General features: G+C 31.8%; 2 protein-coding genes across 3 annotated transcripts; both read right to left on the bottom strand.

Annotated features, from left to right (window-relative positions):
- Nucleotides 1–281: 281 nt before the first annotated feature.
- LOC141462044 (juvenile hormone esterase-like) lies at nt 282–10,961 on the bottom strand. 2 transcript variants are annotated; one of them, XM_074143631.1, is made up of 10 exons: nt 10,647–10,961; nt 9,640–9,789; nt 9,381–9,528; nt 7,516–7,701; nt 7,158–7,324; nt 6,629–6,782; nt 5,878–6,056; nt 5,671–5,809; nt 4,585–4,720; nt 282–4,503 (listed from the first exon to the last, which is right to left on the bottom strand). In XM_074143631.1, exons 1-10 carry the CDS (start codon nt 10,818–10,820, stop codon nt 4,332–4,334), a joined length of 1,605 nt encoding a protein of 534 aa, XP_073999732.1. In that variant the 5' UTR covers nt 10,821–10,961; the 3' UTR covers nt 282–4,331. The 2 variants fall into 2 exon arrangements, with proteins under 2 accessions (XP_073999732.1, XP_073999723.1); XM_074143622.1 differs by having other exon boundaries at nt 285–4,503; nt 7,158–7,354; nt 10,647–10,960.
- A 544-nt stretch (nt 10,962–11,505) lies between these two features.
- On the bottom strand, nt 11,506–18,426 carry LOC141462037 (esterase FE4-like). The gene is made up of 10 exons (XM_074143611.1): nt 18,088–18,426; nt 16,380–16,529; nt 16,142–16,289; nt 15,075–15,260; nt 14,742–14,938; nt 13,453–13,606; nt 12,398–12,576; nt 12,184–12,322; nt 11,822–11,957; nt 11,506–11,740 (listed from the first exon to the last, which is right to left on the bottom strand). Exons 1-10 carry the CDS (start codon nt 18,259–18,261, stop codon nt 11,575–11,577), a joined length of 1,629 nt encoding a protein of 542 aa, XP_073999712.1. The 5' UTR covers nt 18,262–18,426; the 3' UTR covers nt 11,506–11,574.
- Nucleotides 18,427–18,986: the final 560 nt, after the last annotated feature.

Genomic DNA, 18,986 nt, shown 5'->3' with positions numbered 1-18,986 from the left:
TGAACAATGGGTTTCCTGAAGTTTTTAAAAATACCTACCTCAATTTAAAAGGTTTTCGATGGACATTTTGGAAAGTAATGAAGTTTTAAAATTGATTAATCTTATTAAAAATTATAATTTTTTAATTAACGGAAGAAGTAATGGAGAAAAAAAGGGTAAATTTACATTCTTAGATGTTTTAGGGAATAGCGTTAGGGAAATGTGATCTGGAGTAACGTGGGCTGTCGCTAGTCGAAAATATTATTGTCTGCGATCAGCAAAAAGAATTTTTTTTTTATTAAATTGCCACCGTTTATAATAACTGAATATCAACTGGACCCAATGGACGATTTTTTATACAATGCGCTCATTTCCACAACGGAACAAGTGGAATGTTGAGCGAAAAAAAAATTATTTTAACAGTTTTCGAAATAGAAATAACTCGTGCTAAAATCAGAACTGCAAACATCTTAAAAATCAAATGCATAAAGCTTAAAACTTATAAGAATTCTAAGCTTAATAATATAAGTAGACAAAAAATTTTTACGTCTTGAAGAGAATATAAACATACTTTATTAACAGAGAATGAACTGTATTTTGAACTTATTAATAACAAACATCGCAGTATGAAACTCCAAACAATTTTAGACCACAGTTCACTACAAAACAAATGAAATTACAAACTTAAATTCGATAGATTTAGGGAGTTGGACTTCATACCTGTAAATAATGTACGCAAAAAATAATTATTATAGTTTCCATATAATTAAGGTAACGAATCCATTCTTTGTGATGTTGATTTCTCTAAAAATGAATTTCTAAGGGCTATTGAAAAATTGAAATTAAATGAATCACTGGCGCCAGATCTTATACCGAATGAATTCTTAAAATATCTTCCTGAAAATTTTAAAATTGTTTAATCTGGTTTTGCAAAAAGAGGAAACGCTGTTTGCATGGAGCAACACAATCAAGTTTGCCATTTTTAAGAAATGCGAGCCGCTACTTCCAGAAAAATACCGAGGCAGATCACTTCCAAATTCTATTACTAAACTATTTACCCTGTGGAATGCTGCTATAAGAGCGAAATGTCCACTTCCTGCCAATCTCCATACCATCCTCAGAGAACCAACATTCGACATATATTTGGATATTTTCCACTTCGTAACAAAGAATAAAATCGAACTTTGAAAATTAAAATTAAAAAAATAATCGTAACTAAAACAAAAATAACAATAGTACTCATGATACATATCATTAAATAATACATTTATTACATCTCTGGCTAATCTGCTCAGACTGGAAGCCAAAAAAAACTATTTACACACATTTTTCACAACAAAATTGCTAATTGGACTGAATACTGTAATCTTCTCTCAGAAGTGCGGTTTTTAGAAGTTTACTCTGGAACAAATTATATGAATTCAACATTAGCAGGAAATAATAAAACTTCTGAAAAATGTACGCAGTAAAGCTACGGTATTTATTAAAATAAACACCTCTTCTCAGATCCTATAAAAATAAACCGAGGGGTTCTCCAAGGGGATGTTTTATCGCCAAAATTGTTTTCAACTTTTATAGTCGATTTAGAAAGATTTCTCAAAGAATAACAATCACGGGATCCGTTATTTACTTTAAGCCAACGAGCTGTTCTCTTCGCTGATACACCAATAGAACCGCAAAAAAAATTAAACGCACTTCACAATTATACTCTCGCTAGTGGGTTGGAAGTAAACGTTAAGAAAACATAAAATATGATTTTCAGTGAGGGTGAGAAACCTAGCCGAAAAAAAAAAATCTTCTAAGATAAACAAAGGCTAGGTAAGTTAGTAATTTTCATTACCTCTATATTTTGTTTTCAAACTCTGACGTACTTTCCAAGCTAATGATAAATAAATCAAATGCAGCGGTTAGGAAAGTTATAAGAATACTATCAAAATCTAAAAATTCTAGCTGGTTGACTAAAGATAAACTATTTGAGAGTTCAGTTTGAGTCAAGCTAAAATATTTAGTTTTTATTTTTGAGTCAAGGGTGTTCACTTCGCTATTTAGAGTAAATGGAAACGGTTCTATTGTATTAAGTACTTCAAACACATATTTCATTGGTCCTCTAGCACTCGGGACATTTTATACGATGTAAATTAGATAAAAAAAGAATTAGTAACTTAGTTTTTAAAAACACCCTTCAGTGGTAGGTCAATATTCTAAATATAATATTTAGAATATTGTAAATAGATTGCCCGGAATATGTTTAAAATGGCAGCTAGACTTAGTAGAAAACTCTATTGACGATATTTATAACTGGGCAACACAATTAAAACAATTATTCATATTTGTTGAGCACGATTGGTTGTGGACAATTCGAGACCCGCATATAGTAAAACATAATATTAAAAATATGTTAGTTTCTCATTTAAAAGTTAGTTTCTTCTTTAAAAACGGAAGTGGGAATAGAAGAGTATTTTTTATTTTAATGTGCTCAGTAAGGGCACTTAATTGGTAAAATCAGGCTAATGCATTTCGGATTTTCTCGAATTTCTTTTTCTTTAGATAAAATTAACTGCAAGTGGGACGCGGAAAATATACATATGCCACTATTGTAAACTATGTTAAATTCGAAAGATGATCTTTTTCGTTTTTTAATCGTTTGCCCTTTATTTGAAGCTTATAGAGTCACGTTCCTGGAACATTAATTATTTATTAATTAATAATCTGGTTTAATTTATTTATTAATTTAATAATTAATAACTCTAGAGAACTAGAGTATTGTCAGACAACAGAGAGAAATATAAGCAATCAAAGTCTAACATTTACAATAATAATAAAGAAAAAGAACAAGATATTCAATAGATAAGCTAAAAGGCAAAACTATAAACATTGAAGTTATAACAGTACTATCAGATAATAATATTAATGCTAAATTAAATCAAATTTTAAATGAATATTTTAAAGTGTCTATAATTGAGAATTTTCTTTTAATTGCCTAAATAAACATGATACATTTTTTTTGTAATTTCTTTCTATTTTAATGAGACATATTAAATAATGAAATACCACTGTAACTTATTAATTAATAACCTGGAAATACCACTCAGTAAAGTGCAACATCCGGATGAGAGATTATAATTGGTATGGGTCCCCTGGCGAGAGTTTTCAGCTTCTTAACATTTTCAGTTTTTGAGAAAATTGGTTTATACACTGAAGCTATCTTCTGAAAACCATTTTCTCCGTCTCTGAGACATCAAAAGTGATATTTCACAATAAAGCTCAATTTAAAAAATTTGAAATGATTGCACTGTTTCCGGCTAAAAAAAATAACAACCACATATGGAAATATCGAATAAGTGCGTAAAACGCATTGATTGATTGGCGGTTAAAAGGTGTATAAGACAGCTGACATCACAGACAAACCAGAAAGAACATTTTATATCAAGAATTAAATATGAGAAGCTTTGTGCAAATGGTTGAAGCATTTGATTAAAGCTGATCAAAAGCAAATGTGAAAACTAATTTCGAAGCAACGCTTAGACCACTTGAAAAAAAATCCAATTGATTTAGGGCACCGATTTGGCAATCTTCATGAGAAATGGGTCCACCACTACACACCAGAAATACAGAGATAGTAAGAGCAGGTATTAAAAAACAAAGTGAGAGGCAAAAAGCGCTCCCGAAAGAACACGCGAAATTTCAACACTCCTCAAAAATATTAGAAATTTATAGAAGGGCTTTTCCCTGCACAACTTATTTTTTCGGGAGAAAAACATGTACAGTTTTTGGGAGTTGGCTTTGTGAAATCTGGGAGTTTATATTCCTGCCGCTAGATGCGCCATCTCTCATTCACAGTATTCAGCACTTACTGGCAGCTCAACTTGTAGCAGCGAATCTAATAATTACTGCTTATAAAATAAAAAAAAAAAAATCATTTTATTCTATTCATAATGGAATAAAATTTTGAAGTTTGGAGTTTCTTTTAAGTAAAAAAATTTAATAAACTAGAATGTTAATTACTGAGCTTAATATTTATTAATTAATTAAGAAACAAAAATTGAAATCATAATCACAAATAAAAGCAGCCATGGATAGTAAGTTTGGATCTAAAATCTCCTTTTCAGATTCCATTTCTATTTTATCCATTTTAATAGCTTTTGGGTTTTATGAATGAAATAAATAAAGTGAAAATTAACAATTACTTCTCGCTCTATTTTCATTAATATAAGTATGTGCTAACATATTTTATTTATTTTTGTTTTTTACCATAGGAGTTCCGAAACAATAAAAATTTAGTTTAAGTACACTACCAAAACAAACTTAAATTTCCAAATGTTAATTTTATTTAAAATTAACACAGTTTACTATTAAGCACATCTATCAACTTTATTTCTTACATTTAATCTTGCCCAAAATTTCATACGATCTTCTAAAAAGCTATGATCTTGTACAACACCTTGATTTTCAAAACTAATGAATTTTTGTTCTTGATTCTCCCAAAGAGGCCAAGAAAATTCACTTCCTTTAGGTGTTGGTTCACTAAAAACAAAGGTATTGTTTTATTTTATAAAATCTAATCCCTAAATAATATAATAACAAATGAATCTATCAAAAAATTACCCATAAGTAGCGAAATTGACCAATAAATTCACAAATAAATGCGATAATCTTAGATCTGTCCTTGTGGTTGGCGGTTGTACAGAAAATGGGTTGTTGTTTTTCCATATATAGATGGTTTCATCTGAATGTGTGGCTCCTGAAATTCATACAGAAACTTTATTAAACAGCTTTTATCAATAGTTAACAATGTTAAGCACTACTTAACGCTCTCATTCTGGTTGAATACTGAACAGACTATCACGAAAACGTTTTCTTTTAGTTTTTTTTAATTAAAGCTTAATGGTACAGAATAACTAAAACCGAAAAAACTACTTTTTTCAAAGATTTTGAACAGTTGAACCACCTAAATGACTACCACTTTGTAAATTGAAACATTCTTCTGGAAATATCATTTTCTGAAGTAGCTATTTTTCAGTTCCTCAAAGTGAAATACTATGTATTGCAGTGTGTATTGTGTGACATATAAAATTGACCTCTTGACCTGGTACATATTCTTGTTGAATGCCAATTTTACAAACCCATTAGAGAGTATTATTACTATTCTGATAACGTAGGGGAATATATTGAAAAATTGTTGAACCCAGACACTGTTGATTCAGCTCAGGTTTTGAATAAATATGTGACATCCATTTTGAAATTAAGGCATTTTCTTTCAATATAAATATGAATGGTTGTATAAAAACTCATATGTAACTTTGGTCTGCATAAGGCTGGAAACATAGTGGAGCGGCGAGCAAAGCTGCGATGATAGCGAAGAGCAAAGCGGCGAAATCAAACACAAGTAAACTTATGGGACCGCGCATAGTGGCGAGCAAAGCGAAGATAGAGCAACTCTATCTATTTCTAGTTTTTGTTTTTGCCGCTTTGCTCTTCGCTATCATCGCAGCTTTGCTCGCCGCTCCACTATGTTTCTAGCCTAAGATAATTCATTTATTAATTCTGTAATTATTAATTCTGTATTTGTAATTATTAATTTTTGGTTTGTTTATAATTGTTTGCTATTAATCTGTATCTTAACACCACCATGCTCCTTTGTATGGGACTACCCCTATAACAAATAAATAAATTGAATTGAATTGAATTGACCTCTTAAAACTCTTCTGGTTGCTAACACTTCTTGACCACTGGTCTGTCCAAGATAGTCGAAATAAAACACATATTGCGGACCTTTATGCAATTGCAATGACTTTATCATTGGCCATAGGAAAAATATATCGCTGAACATCTGCAAAAATAAAGATTATTTCAGATAGATTTTATTAAAATCGTAAAATGATATTCTACATTACTTACATCTGTGAGATTTTTGAATAGTAAATTTGTTATTGTTTGATTATTAAAGTAGAATGCTTTTAACTTATTGGTTATTTCATTGGGATTCTGAGCAGTATCTTCATACATCATAGCTACTGGCACTAATTGATAGAAATTTTGTTCAAATACATCTAAAGATCCTTCTTGTCTAATGAAAGCTGGAATATGAAATAGAAATGTGCTTTAAAGCTATTGCAGTTCAAAAAAAGGTTTTAGCCAGGATTTAGTAGGATTTTCTATTTATCATATTTATCCTCATTTTAACAATTAAACTAATAAAAAACTTTTGGCAGTGATAAAAAATTGTTGTATGTTTTTTTTAAAAAAATCTATATTTTCACTATCATGTACCTCGTTTCTAATTTTATTGTAGATTGAAGATGAATGATGAGTTCGAATCGTTTTTTTATTTAATAACAAAGTAAATATCCAATCATGAAACTAATATTTTGGTCATACTGCATAATAAACAGTCTACACACCTAACACCAATAGCATTCTTAATTTCTTTCACCTTGATTGTAATTTATTGTAAAAATAAGTAAAAATATTAATGAGCAATTAATCAATGCAAATAACAAGACGTGGTGATTTTTGTTTTAATCACAAAGGTAGGTTAATGAATTCAATTACAATTAACCTGTTGCGAACACTCACAGGGTACATTCTCATCAAATTAACTTAATGAAATTTTTCTTGAAATTTAAGAATTTGTTCTAAAAAAAAGTACCTGCTGTTCTAAAGATTCCTTCTAAACTAACAACCCCTGTGAGCCATGGAACAGGTGCTGCTTCTGATTGGTGTGGATCAAACGATAAAAAAGGATTGCTCGCATTCGCGTCAATAACTGGTACAAATACTACCAAAGGATCATTTTGGAAAACCTGCAAAGCAAATTTCTAAATTATCACAGCGCAAAGAATTATTTTATTAAAAAAAACAAACAAACTAACAAATAATCCATTTTTATGGGGAAAAAAATACTTTTTCCTTATCTTCAAGAGAACAGTCTGGACCTGAATCTGGTTACGAAGAGCAGATCTGAACTATAACATTAGCTCAATGACAGAGAAAATAAGAGAACATGACAGGTAACAATTTTAGTTGAGGACCAGAAGCTTGCAGTTAAGCAACTCCCTTTTTGAGATGGAAACATACTGGATAGGAGCTTCGACGCCTAGGGATTTGTCGCTTTTGTATCTCTTCAAATGTTCTTTGTACATATTTGGCCAAATCAAATATTAGATACTTAAACTCACGGTAAAATTTCTATACAATTTTGTGATTTCATAAGAATTTTTCGTCCTTAGGCAGTCGGCAATCACTTTAGAGCAATCGATTGGACACTGAAGTAATTGTGCAACTTTCACAGCCCTGCGGCGTGCTACTCCAGGTGCTGTACTCGCCCATGGGCTCAGAGCATAACCTGAATGACCGATAACTCTATGAAACAAACCTAAATGGAATGTGAAGAAAAAAAAAATTAAGATAAATAAACATATTTAAACAAATACAAAGTTTTCAACAGTAAATAAACTGCTTATTACATATTACTACATTTCTCCTTTAAAGGATCTAATAAATTTTAGAAATAATTTTAAGATCATTGCTACCCACCCCTACTCATTGGTGAGTACATGTGATAGTGCACACTTGCACCTCCAGCACTCTCGCCAATCAGGGTCACCTGACCGGGGTCTCCACCGAAATTAGCAATATTATTGTGCACCCAGACAAGCGCCATAACCTGATCTTTCAAGCCCATATTGCCAGCCAGGATAGCATCCTCCATACTGAGGAAACCTGTAATAAATTAATGCTGGACACAAGCGAGATAATAAAATAAATAAAAACTTGAGGCTGATAAATTTACGGCGCCAAAAATATAATCCGAAAATTTGTGACGATTGCAATTCTGTTCTAATCCCAGCACAAAAAAAGAAAAAGAAAATATATATTATACACTCATTAAAAGTTCAAAAACTACGCTTTATAAGAATTAATAAATTCAGCAAATGCCCTTCAAAAACATAATTGTTTACTGTTGATTACTAATGAGAAGTTCCAAATATTACATAATTACAAGTGAATTAATTAATAAAAGTGAAGGATGAAATCAACTGAGTTACTGGTTAATAATTTTACTGGCGATGTTAAGCCCGCTTCTAATTTTTTTTTCGTTATTCTTGATTTTATGTAGGAATTGACAATTTACAATAACGAGAATGATTCAAAACTAAGTGTTCAGCGCGCTTTTCTCGTTTTCTTCGATGAATTTGAAAGGGTGTCTATCAATTTTCAATTTTTTGTTTTACCAACAGTTAAAATAAAGTATTTCTATCGATTCAAATTTTCGTAATTGAGTATTCAGTAGAAATTATGAGGTGATCTGGTCCTGCAAAAGTGACTTTTAGAAAATTATGTGGTGTGTGAGATCAAAATACCTCAAACTTAGAAAGTCAGAGGATGTGAAACTTTTTAAACTCGGGTCGCAGCAGAGTACCTAATTCGGAATCAAAGTCATCCAAGCGAAAGCACCACTTTACTTGAATAGATTTTTCACTTTTCCTTCCTTTCAAAAAATAGACACTTGTGGTAGAAGAGGTTGGATACACTTCCCTCTAAAGGGAAATATTTTCCTCAATGAATAGTGCCTGACTCTTTTCTGTTCAGAAAGTTTAAATGTGTTTGCTCGAATTCCAAATTTGAAGGAAATTCATCTACTGAAAGTATGATATTACTAAGTACATTTTCTATTTTTGGAGTTTCTCTGGAAAAAGGCTCCAACGATTTTATCTAAACTTCTATTTAGGTACATTCCATAGTAGTAGATCTGTCAGTTTTGTTTGTAATATTTTTTCCTAGAAAAAACAATAAAAAGCTTCTCTGGAGAAGGTGTTTTTATGACAAGCAGAGAATACTGTGGGTGTATTCTTACTCATCATCCACAAGAATATGCAGAGGATGGAGAGTGAGAGAACACCGCGAAGAGCGCTGGAGGGTCACCCTGGAGGCAGTAGACCGAGAGGGAGACCTAGGCTACGTTGGATGTGTGATGTGGAAGAGGATCTCCGGGAGCTGAATGTAAGACAGTGGAGAAGTAAGGCTTTGGATAGAGGGGCTTGGGGTCAGGTACTGGCGAAGGCCAAGGTCCTACACGGGCCGTAGTGCCACAGTTCAGTTGAGTTGAGGTACTTAAAGAAAGAGATTATGTTAGATGGTAGCGCTTAGATTATACTTGCAAGCTGGAATTCCAATGTTCAATTCCAGGTGCGATAGTAGTAGGTTTTCTCTTTCTATGGAGGCTTGATAACTATTCTCGGTAATGGACACTTCTCTATACCGAGAGTTCACACACAGAGGCCGACAGTGAACTAAAAAAGCTCCAGGTGCCAGTGACCTTAGATGATGTCGCGATTTAAATTAAAAAAAGAAAAAGTAACTCGTTAATTATCTTATTTGGTTGACAACAAAATACATACCAAGCGGTCCAAGTCTATAATTTGGCATAACCATGACAACATCATGATCCAGGAAAAATTCTGGAGATCTATCAACTTCTCCAGATCCTTCGGCAAATCCACCACCATGAAAATAAACCATTACTGGAAGTAATCTCGCTGGGTTTAGCTGGAGAGAGAGAGAGAGAGAGAGAGTAAAAGATAAAGGACACATTTCTGGATTACTTTCTTTTTTAGATTCAAATAATAATATTTTATTGTATGAATGTGAAACACTCACCTTAGGAGTGTACACCGAAAGGTAGAGGCAATCTTCATGGCCCATCATGGTCGTTTCTACTGGAGGGTATAAATAAGTCAGTTGTACACAAACGCTACCATAATTATTGGCATCTCTTACACCAGACCATGGTTCTGGTGGTTGCGGGTCCTGCAAGAAATTTGAAATACTTGAAAATAACCAGATACTACCTAAAACTTGAAAATAATAATAGATGTGTACTACTAGATAGATAACTTGACTTTATTTTCACTTGATTTTTTCATTTAATTAGACACCATAATAAATGGCAACACCCCATGTTTTATTGATCACTCGGGAAATGTTGGTTTGTTTATTTTGTCTATAACTTATTTTTTATTTTTTTAAAGATTTTGGTTTGAGAAGTAATCGCTTTTCTTCTTCATTTTAAAACTATTCATTCATTTAAAGTTTAACACGAAACTTTCGTAATAAGATTATTTTTAAAATATGTTAGCAAAATAAACACTAATAATTGACCTCGCGGATGCAATCGAGGAAGAATATTTCGAATAATCTAGGAAAACTAAAGAACAGTAGCAAGCGATAAATAATCATTCCACCGCTTAAGTTTACTACAGCATTACTCCAACAAGCCCAGAAGCCATTTGGAAAATCCTAACTTCTTTACAGGCCACAAACAAACTGAGTATGCAATAGGCCTGCAAGCCCGAGTGGTTTGAAAGAAGGAAGCAGAATCGATGCTACTCGCATTAAATATTTCCAGTCAGTGTAAGGGTAGCGTATGGCCGAGAGTTCGGCCTTCAAGCTCTACCCAGCAATTGCTCTCCAGACTCTTAACTAATCAAACTGACAGACTGAAGCGGCGCACCTATTAGTGGGTGCCACAGCAGATCTCCTTGTCGCTGTCAATCAGGCTAGTATTAGGCTAGTCCCCAGATCATCTAATCTAATCCATACTTACGTCAAATTGCCTAGAATTTATATTTTAACTAATCGATATTTATTTCTTGCGTATTAGTTACCTGAAATCTAAGAAAACCAATTGGTGGTTTTGCGAATGGTATTCCGGAAAATGCTGCAACAACACGCCCATTTCTTGATTTAAATTCCCTGCCAAGTAACATTCCGCCGGATGTAATAACAAGTAATTCATCACATTTTACAAATATTAAAAACTGAAAAAATGTAAGTATCATCTTGAAATGACTGAATTTTTAAAATTCTGTCTACTCTAAAGATAAGATGTAATTGAAACAATTAGTCAAAGAAATTAGTAAGTAGAGGAATTTATTTTTTAATCAATGAAATTTACGGAAAAGATTCGCTGGATTTAAGTAACTTTACTTTATGCAGGAGTAGGAGTAATTGGCCCTGAATGTCCGTTAGTCTTCCAAATGTTGTTTATTGTGTAATTATTGTTATGTAAATGAAAAAGCCTCATGAAATTCTCTGATAAATTAAACATGTTTAATTCCCCCCTTCCGATTAGGTCAGACACTTCTGCATAAATGAAGTCAGAAGAGAAAAGTAACTTGCTGATTTTATAAAAGGAGTAAATCTGTTACTCCGACAATTCTAATAGAAAACCGAACAAACTAGTACTATCAAATTACAAGTACCGGTCCTATGAATTTTGTGAAAATATGGAGGTTTCACTGTAAGACTGTGTTGTTTGTGGTGTTAGACAGAAATCGTCGCCCGGACGTCATGATACCTGAAGAAGTGCCACGTTCACTTTGCCTTACACTTTCTATTCCTTCTAAATTCGTGGCAAAACTGGTACTAACAACTATAAAAATATTTAACTTAATTTATGTCCAGTTTGACTTTTAAAGTTCACTTTGTATTGAGTTATAACTCATAAAAAATATTTAACTTAAGTTTATCATGGGGTAAAATAAATCAATTACGATTACCTTTATTAATAATTAACAAACACAACAAAGAATATTAACTATCAACTTTATCCCTTTCATTTAATATAGCCCAAAATTTCATACGATCTTCTAAAAAGCTATGATATTTTACAGCACCTTGATTTTCAAAACTAATGAATTTTTGTTCTTGATTCTCCCAAAGAGGCCAAGAAAATTCACTTCCTTTAGGTGTTGGTTCACTAAAAACAAAGGTATTGTTTTATTTTATAAAATCTAATCCCTAAATAATATAATAACAAATGAATCTATCAAAAAATTACCCATGAGTAGCGAAATTGACCAATAAATTCACAAATAAATGCGATAATCTTAGATCTGCCCTTGTGGTTGGCGGTTGTACAGAAAATGGGTTGTTGTTTTTCCATATATAGATGGTTTCATCTGAATGTGTGGCTCCTGAAATACTTACATAAACTTTTTTAAACAGTTATGTTAAAGTTAGAATCAATGCAGTAACAGAGAGTCCTGCAAGGATTCATTGCCATATTGCTTTTTTATTAGAATAATGATTTATAATATTGAAGCAAATAATCTTTTTAGTACTAATCCCATGTTTCAAATACATTCAATCACGTAATTTGCGGTGTGCATTGTTTGATGTATGAAATTCTGTAATATTGACCTCTTAAAACTCTTCTGGTTGCTAATACATCTTGACCACTGGTCTGTCCAAGATAGTCGAGATAATACACATATTGCTGTCCTTTATGCAACTGCAATGACTTTATCATTGGCCACACAAACCATGAATCACTAAACATCTGCAAAAATAACGGTTAACTTTTACTGGTTGACTTTAAATAATTTGTAAAATCAATTAATTCAAGATTACTTACATCTGTGAGATTTTTAAATAGTAAATTTGTTATAGTTTGATTATTAAAGTAGAATGCTTTTAACTTATTGGTTATTTCATTGGGATTCTGAGCAGTATCTTCATACATCATAGACACTAGTGCTAATTGATAGAAATTTTGTTCAAATACATCTAAAGAGCCTTCTTGTCTAATGAAAGCTGGAATGTGGGAAAGATAAGTTAAAAATAATTTGAATCAATTTTATTTTTAGAAAATCTCTTGACCAAAATCTAGAACGTACTCAATATAAAGGAGGAGATATTATTATTTTTTAACATTCATATAATCTGTAATTACAGGTGAAAAGTATTAATGAGGTTTAAATTTCCAGCTAATTATTTTACAGCTCTTTGAACAAGTGTAATTGGTAATACCAATATTATTTTTCCACTATGAGTGTGATTCCTCAAAATCAATAGAGTAAGTAGTTAAATTTCTCTAGGATATTAGTGATTGTTTTAACCATAAAGCACACTCGAAGTTAAGCAAGAAGTAGCGAATACTACTTTGGGGAGACAAACACCGATAAATGTTTCCGATCTATCCTTTTATTTTCTTCGTTAGAAGGTCTCACTGAAAGTGGCTATGCCAACGTAGAGTTTTCATTTATAACTTACATTTCTCACATTGTTTCCTTACTTTGACTTTATATTTCATGTTCAATTCATATTATTTATATAAACGAGGAAGTGTTTCAAAAGACCCAAATAGTGAGCCTTTTCTTAACTAGTGAAGACCCTTGGCCTTACTTTGATCCAAACATACTTAAGCATCGCCCACGGGTCTCAAAACTTTGGTAGACAATCAGATCTCCCATAAATTTCAAAATAACAAAGAACAGTAAAAGGCATTACAGGCATAATTATCATATTGTCTATTAAATGGAACCCTATTCTTAGACAGGGAATACCGCAATACTCACTATGCGTGCCTTGCCTTCATTGTCAAGACTAACATTTCATACATCTTTCTGATCCTCAAAATATAAATAATTATAAATTTTGCACTAACAACTTAAAAATGGAAAAACCTGCCTCCTGTTTTAAGGATCCCTTCCAAACTGACAACTCCTGTGAGCCATGGGACCGGAGCCGCATCTGTTTTGTGAGGATTGAACGGTAAAAAAGGAACTTTAGAACTGATGTCAATAACTGGTACAAATGCTAATAAAGGATCATTTTGGAATACCTGTAATTAAATGAAAATATTACTTTTTTAATTATTTCACATAAAAAATGACAATAATAATCATCTAGTAGCCGATGCATGAGAAGGCTGCAGGCGCGAATTTCCTTACAATAATTAGAGAAAAAATAATGCAACATAAAAAAAAAATCATTGTTAATAGAAATTCATTTTTATGAAAAATAAAACATTTGAAATTGGCTCCAAGTGCAAAATGCTTTACTGGAAGTCTCATATTCTTACGAAATTATCAGGAATTGGGGTTGAGCAAAATAGGAGAGTCAGAGAATCAGAATTAGTGTACTTTCATTCGCAGATCAATTAAGAGCGTAAGAGCTAACATTACATCTACTGGGTTTGGGTGGAGAATCTTGATGATGTTCTTAACCAAAAATGCTATTTGACCTCACTTGCAAACCATAGAAGCGGGAAGCAAAAGTGGTGTTTGCTTGATAAGAGCAAGAAGATTTGAAGTCTGAATTTCATTGTATTGGTGCCAAGTTTTACTGAGACCGGATTTAAATTCTATTGAATAGCAGATATTATAAGATTGCAAAACCAGTCTAAAGGAGTTTGAAAAATCATTAAAGGCATTATTTTATGATTATATAAATCCGGAAGTCACCAGAAGGTCAAAGGCATGTATGTATATAAAAAGAGTATAAGAAAACTGCACCGAATGTCAGACATCTGTGTTGTGGCGTCTAAATGTATAAAATGCTTTCGAGCACAGATTTGGGATTAAATATTCATCATCTTACAGGGAATGCGAAAAATTAGAAACTATTCATGTTCTGCCTTGGTTCTGTTAACGAAAAGTCATTATTTTGGTAGGTTGTTAAAAGTTGTTGCTACAATTACCGAGTAGCAAACATAGAATATGGCTTTTCGTTAGTTTCTAACTAAATTAAGTTTTATACCAACTTAATGTACATACGCATCATTACAAATATAACATTCAGTAACCACTAACATAGTAAACTTGAAGAAGAAAGTTCCAGTAGTAGTTTGAACAGAGGTGATAAGGATCCTTAAATAAAGGCCCTTGCCTTAAATACGAGTAGGTTCTTGCCAAGCCACCTTCAAGAAGTTAAAATATCTTATGGTAAATGAATTTTCAACATACACTTAAACTTACAGTAAAATTTCTATACAATTTTGTGATTTCATAAGAATTTTTGTTCCTTAGACAATCTGCAATCACTTTAGAGCCATCGGTTGGACAGTGAAGTAATTGTGCAACCTTAATAGCCCTGCGGCGTGCTACTCCAGGAGCTGTACTCGCCCATGGGCTCAGAGCATAACCTGACTGACCGATAACTCTATGAAACAAACCTAAATGGAATGCAAAGAAAAAATAATTCAGATAAAGACAACAAAATGAACATACAATTAACAAACCGTTGAATTTTATAAAATAATATTCTCAACTGGCAAATAATTAAATACATTTTTGAAATAGAATACCTACCCCTACTCATCGGTGAGTACATGTGATAGTGCACACTTGCACCCCCGGCACTCTCGCCAATCAGAGTCACTTGGTTCGGATCTCCACCGAAATTGGCAATGTTATTCTTCACCCAGAGAAGAGCCATAACCTGATCTTTCATTCCCATATTGCCAGCGAGAATGTCATCCTCCATGCTGAGAAATCCTGCATAAATTACAAAAATTTATGCTGATTAAAATAATACATCTTTGTATTATTCAAATTGCTTCGTTTTAAACTACAATGTCAAAGGGTGTTTTATTTCAACAATTTGTGTTTCCTTTATCTGCCGAGAGACGGAAAACGTGATCTGTTCAAACGTGTGAAGCTTGAGTAAACAATTGAAACCTACAAATATTCATTACAATTCTATAAATCCAACTTCAAATGGTCACTTTAATAAGATGTTTCGTACAACATCTTTGAAGCACATTTAAATTGTTTACACTGCAGTTCGAAGAAAATCAAACTAATTTGTTCGAATAAGAATAGTGAAAGCGCACGAAGGCACCTACGAGAAGGCTGAGCATGACTGAAAAATAGATTCCGAAATTTTGCTAACGATTTTCTTTAAATTTATTAATTGCATTTCTATAGATCTGTCGTTTCATTCTAAACATTTTTACTAAAAAGAGTACTTTTAGAATTATACACTTTCGGAATTTCTCACGGCCTAAAAGAATCAATAGTGATTTCTTATATCCTCTTATATTAAAAACCTCCTGTACCAGGTCAAAACAAGAAAGTGGTCAATTAAAATGGTGATTATTAGAAAAGGAAAAAGTTTATTAACTAAATTTTATCAAAAGAGAAAATTTAAAAAGGGAATGGAATACCAAATGTAAAGATATTGCGGTAAAATACTAATCATTGTCCACAAATCAACTCTACTTTTACCTTTGTAAATATACTCAAAAGTTAAAAACTATCCATTACTGTTTAAACTGTAATTTCTATAGTAATTAAATGATACTAAAATTGCTTAGATTTCTTTTTGCAATAGTAATCACCTTTCTTATTTCTTTAAGTGACATAAAATTACATACCAAGTGGACCAAGCCTAAAATTTGGCATAACCATGACAATATCATGATCCATGAAAAATTCTGGAGATCTATCAACTTCCCCAGATCCTTCGGCAAATCCACCGCCATGAAAATAAACCATTACTGGAAGTAATTTGCCTGGTTTTATCTGCAGACAAAAAAGGAAAAATTTTTGGATTCTCTTTATTTTTTAAGATTCAAATAATAATATTTTATTGTATGAATGTGAAACACTCACCTTAGGAGTGTACACCGAAAGGTAGAGGCAATCTTCATGGCCCATCATGGTCGTTTCTACTGGAGGGTATAAATAAGTCAGTTGTACACAAACGCTACCATAATTATTGGCATCTCTTACACCAGACCATGGTTCTGGTGGTTGCGGGTCCTGCAATAAATTTCAAACGTTTCAAATAAACTGAACGCCTATAATTAGTAATAATAGAAGTAAATATTCTGATATAGTTAAATTAGTATTTTTTCTTGCTGCAATTATTTAACCGTTATAAACGAGAATTTAAATAAAATTGGCCGTTCCCGTAAGTTTGGTGATGAGACTAGAAGAAGAGGATGCCCCTGTTTTCCAAGAATAACTGCCAAAAGAAGCTGATTTCGCCGATCCCTTATGGTTTTGATAGTTTTATAGAAGTTTTCCCCTTCTGTGGTTTTTACGAATAATTTCCTCTAGACACCAAGTGCAAGAAGTCTCATTAATTAGAAAGGACAGGAGTGATCTTTTTCTCCTCCTGCCACAATCTGTCCAGGGCTGCGCTTACCCATTATGAGACAACTTTTGCCTTTGACTTATGACAGACAAGCGTGCCTAACAAAAAAAAACTTAAATCAAGGTCAGAGTCTAGACCTCAGTTATATTTAAATGACTCTTATATTAATTTTAAATTGCAATAAATAAAATATAGATAATTGCTCAAATTCTTATGGCGTCCTAAAAAGTTTCAGCAATTTACTTAAATAGTGACAAATATTTTATCTCAATTTTTATAGTGAAAAAAACTCCATAACTTGTAAATCAGATGGTGATAGTCTCGAACATTTTTATCTGAACTGCTTTGCACAAACTTGTAGATGTTGTCTAGATAATTAACTCATTCTAAAGTTTTTGTGTTTAAGTTTTGAGCAATAAACTATGGTATTGTAATTGCCCTTTTTCCAACCATTTTAAAAACTTGTGTATTGACATTCAATTGCAGCTTAAATCAGGCAGTCAAAATTAAAGTGGGGAAACTTAAAAATCAATTCAATCAATTTCTATTCAGATTTTTATTTATCATTTTATTTATATTTTTCTGTTTAAAGCAGAATTTAATTTGACCTCCTTTAAGAAATAAATTTTTTACGTGATTCACAGATAACGGAATCAATATAATTATTTATTTTTAACTGATAAAACAAAAAATCAGGTTAATTTTTTTCTCTCTCCCTCTTAATTATCATTATTAGGATGTTCTGCTTGAGAGATAAGAGATTTTTGTTTTAATAATTAGTCTGATATTTTTTTAATAATGTCTATATTTGGAAATGTAGTTTGATGAGGTTCGAGACCTTCAATTTCCTCATACCCGCAACAGAAAAGTATTATCTTAAGAATATAACAAACCTTCACGCATCTACTCTAAATGCTTTCCAAATTTTCCTTTTAAAATAAAAATAAAAAAAAATCTAATTGACTAAATTAAAATTAATTAAAATTCAGCCCTTTTCTAAATTTATCGTTATTGAATTACGTTGCCAGCAACGTGTTACAGCGGACTTCAAAACGGATATTGTCGGTGCAAACTCAACATTGATCATCTGCACGATTGCAATACCTCTTTTTACTGAGTGATAGAGTAAATAGAAAATCATTCCGTAAAACCATATTTCCTTCCGTTAAATGCTTTGTTACTAAAAGAAATTTATTATATTATTTAATGCACTCTACATACCCTAAATCTAAGTGCATCAAGTGGTGGTTTTGCGAATGGTATACCAGAAAATGCTGCAACAGTTCGTCCATTTCTTGATTTAAATTCTCTGCCTTGCAACACTCCAAAAGATGTATTCACAAGTAATTCATCACAATTCACAAATATGAACAATGGAAGTAATTTAAATATCATCTGGAATTGGCTAATTTTATTATTATTTTTAAAAATTTGTCAGAGTTCAAACAAAGTTATATAAAATTCAAAGAAAAATGTATTTTAAATGTTTTTCTTTGAAATGTCTTTAAATAATAAGTAAAGAAATTAACTGGTTTGATCGGCGTTTATTTTTGGAATGAAAGGAGTAGTTGACCCAATGCGAGCCTTAGCGGCCAATTTGTGTAACATGTAAATTAATTGGACATAATTTAAATTCTTAGATACAATGATAAGTAAAGTCTAGTAATCAGTATGTCTCTTGATGTCAAAAATTTTACATTTTTAAATTTTTTATTATAAATTTATACATTTTCAACAATAAAATAAATCCTGGTGTCGTTCACTATAGCTACTTTCTCTAATTTTCAAAGGCAACGTTAAATATTGTTCGGATTTGTAGCTAATTCGTGATTTTAGCACTTTCAAAATAACATTATATAGAGCAGTAAGGACGAACATATGACCCGTGGATCAAATGGAAGAATGTCACTGTTTTAAACTACCTAATGATATTTTAACGATTTTCCAAAAAATAAAATAATAAAGTTCAGAACTACATAAAAAATATTATGAATAGAACACTAAAAGAAATATATCAACAGAACAGAGAATGAGAATATCATTCTGAAAAATTTGAAATCAATTCCAAATTCATTTTGTGCAAAACAAAAAGCAAATGCATTTTTAATGATGTTTGGTTC

Source organism: Rhodnius prolixus, unplaced genomic scaffold, assembly GCF_049639745.1.
Source record: "Rhodnius prolixus isolate KJV_2025 unplaced genomic scaffold, Rpr scaffold_1, whole genome shotgun sequence".
NCBI classification, from domain to species: Eukaryota; Metazoa; Arthropoda; class Insecta; order Hemiptera; family Reduviidae; genus Rhodnius; species Rhodnius prolixus.
This window is presented reverse-complemented; position numbering and strand designations above follow the sequence as displayed.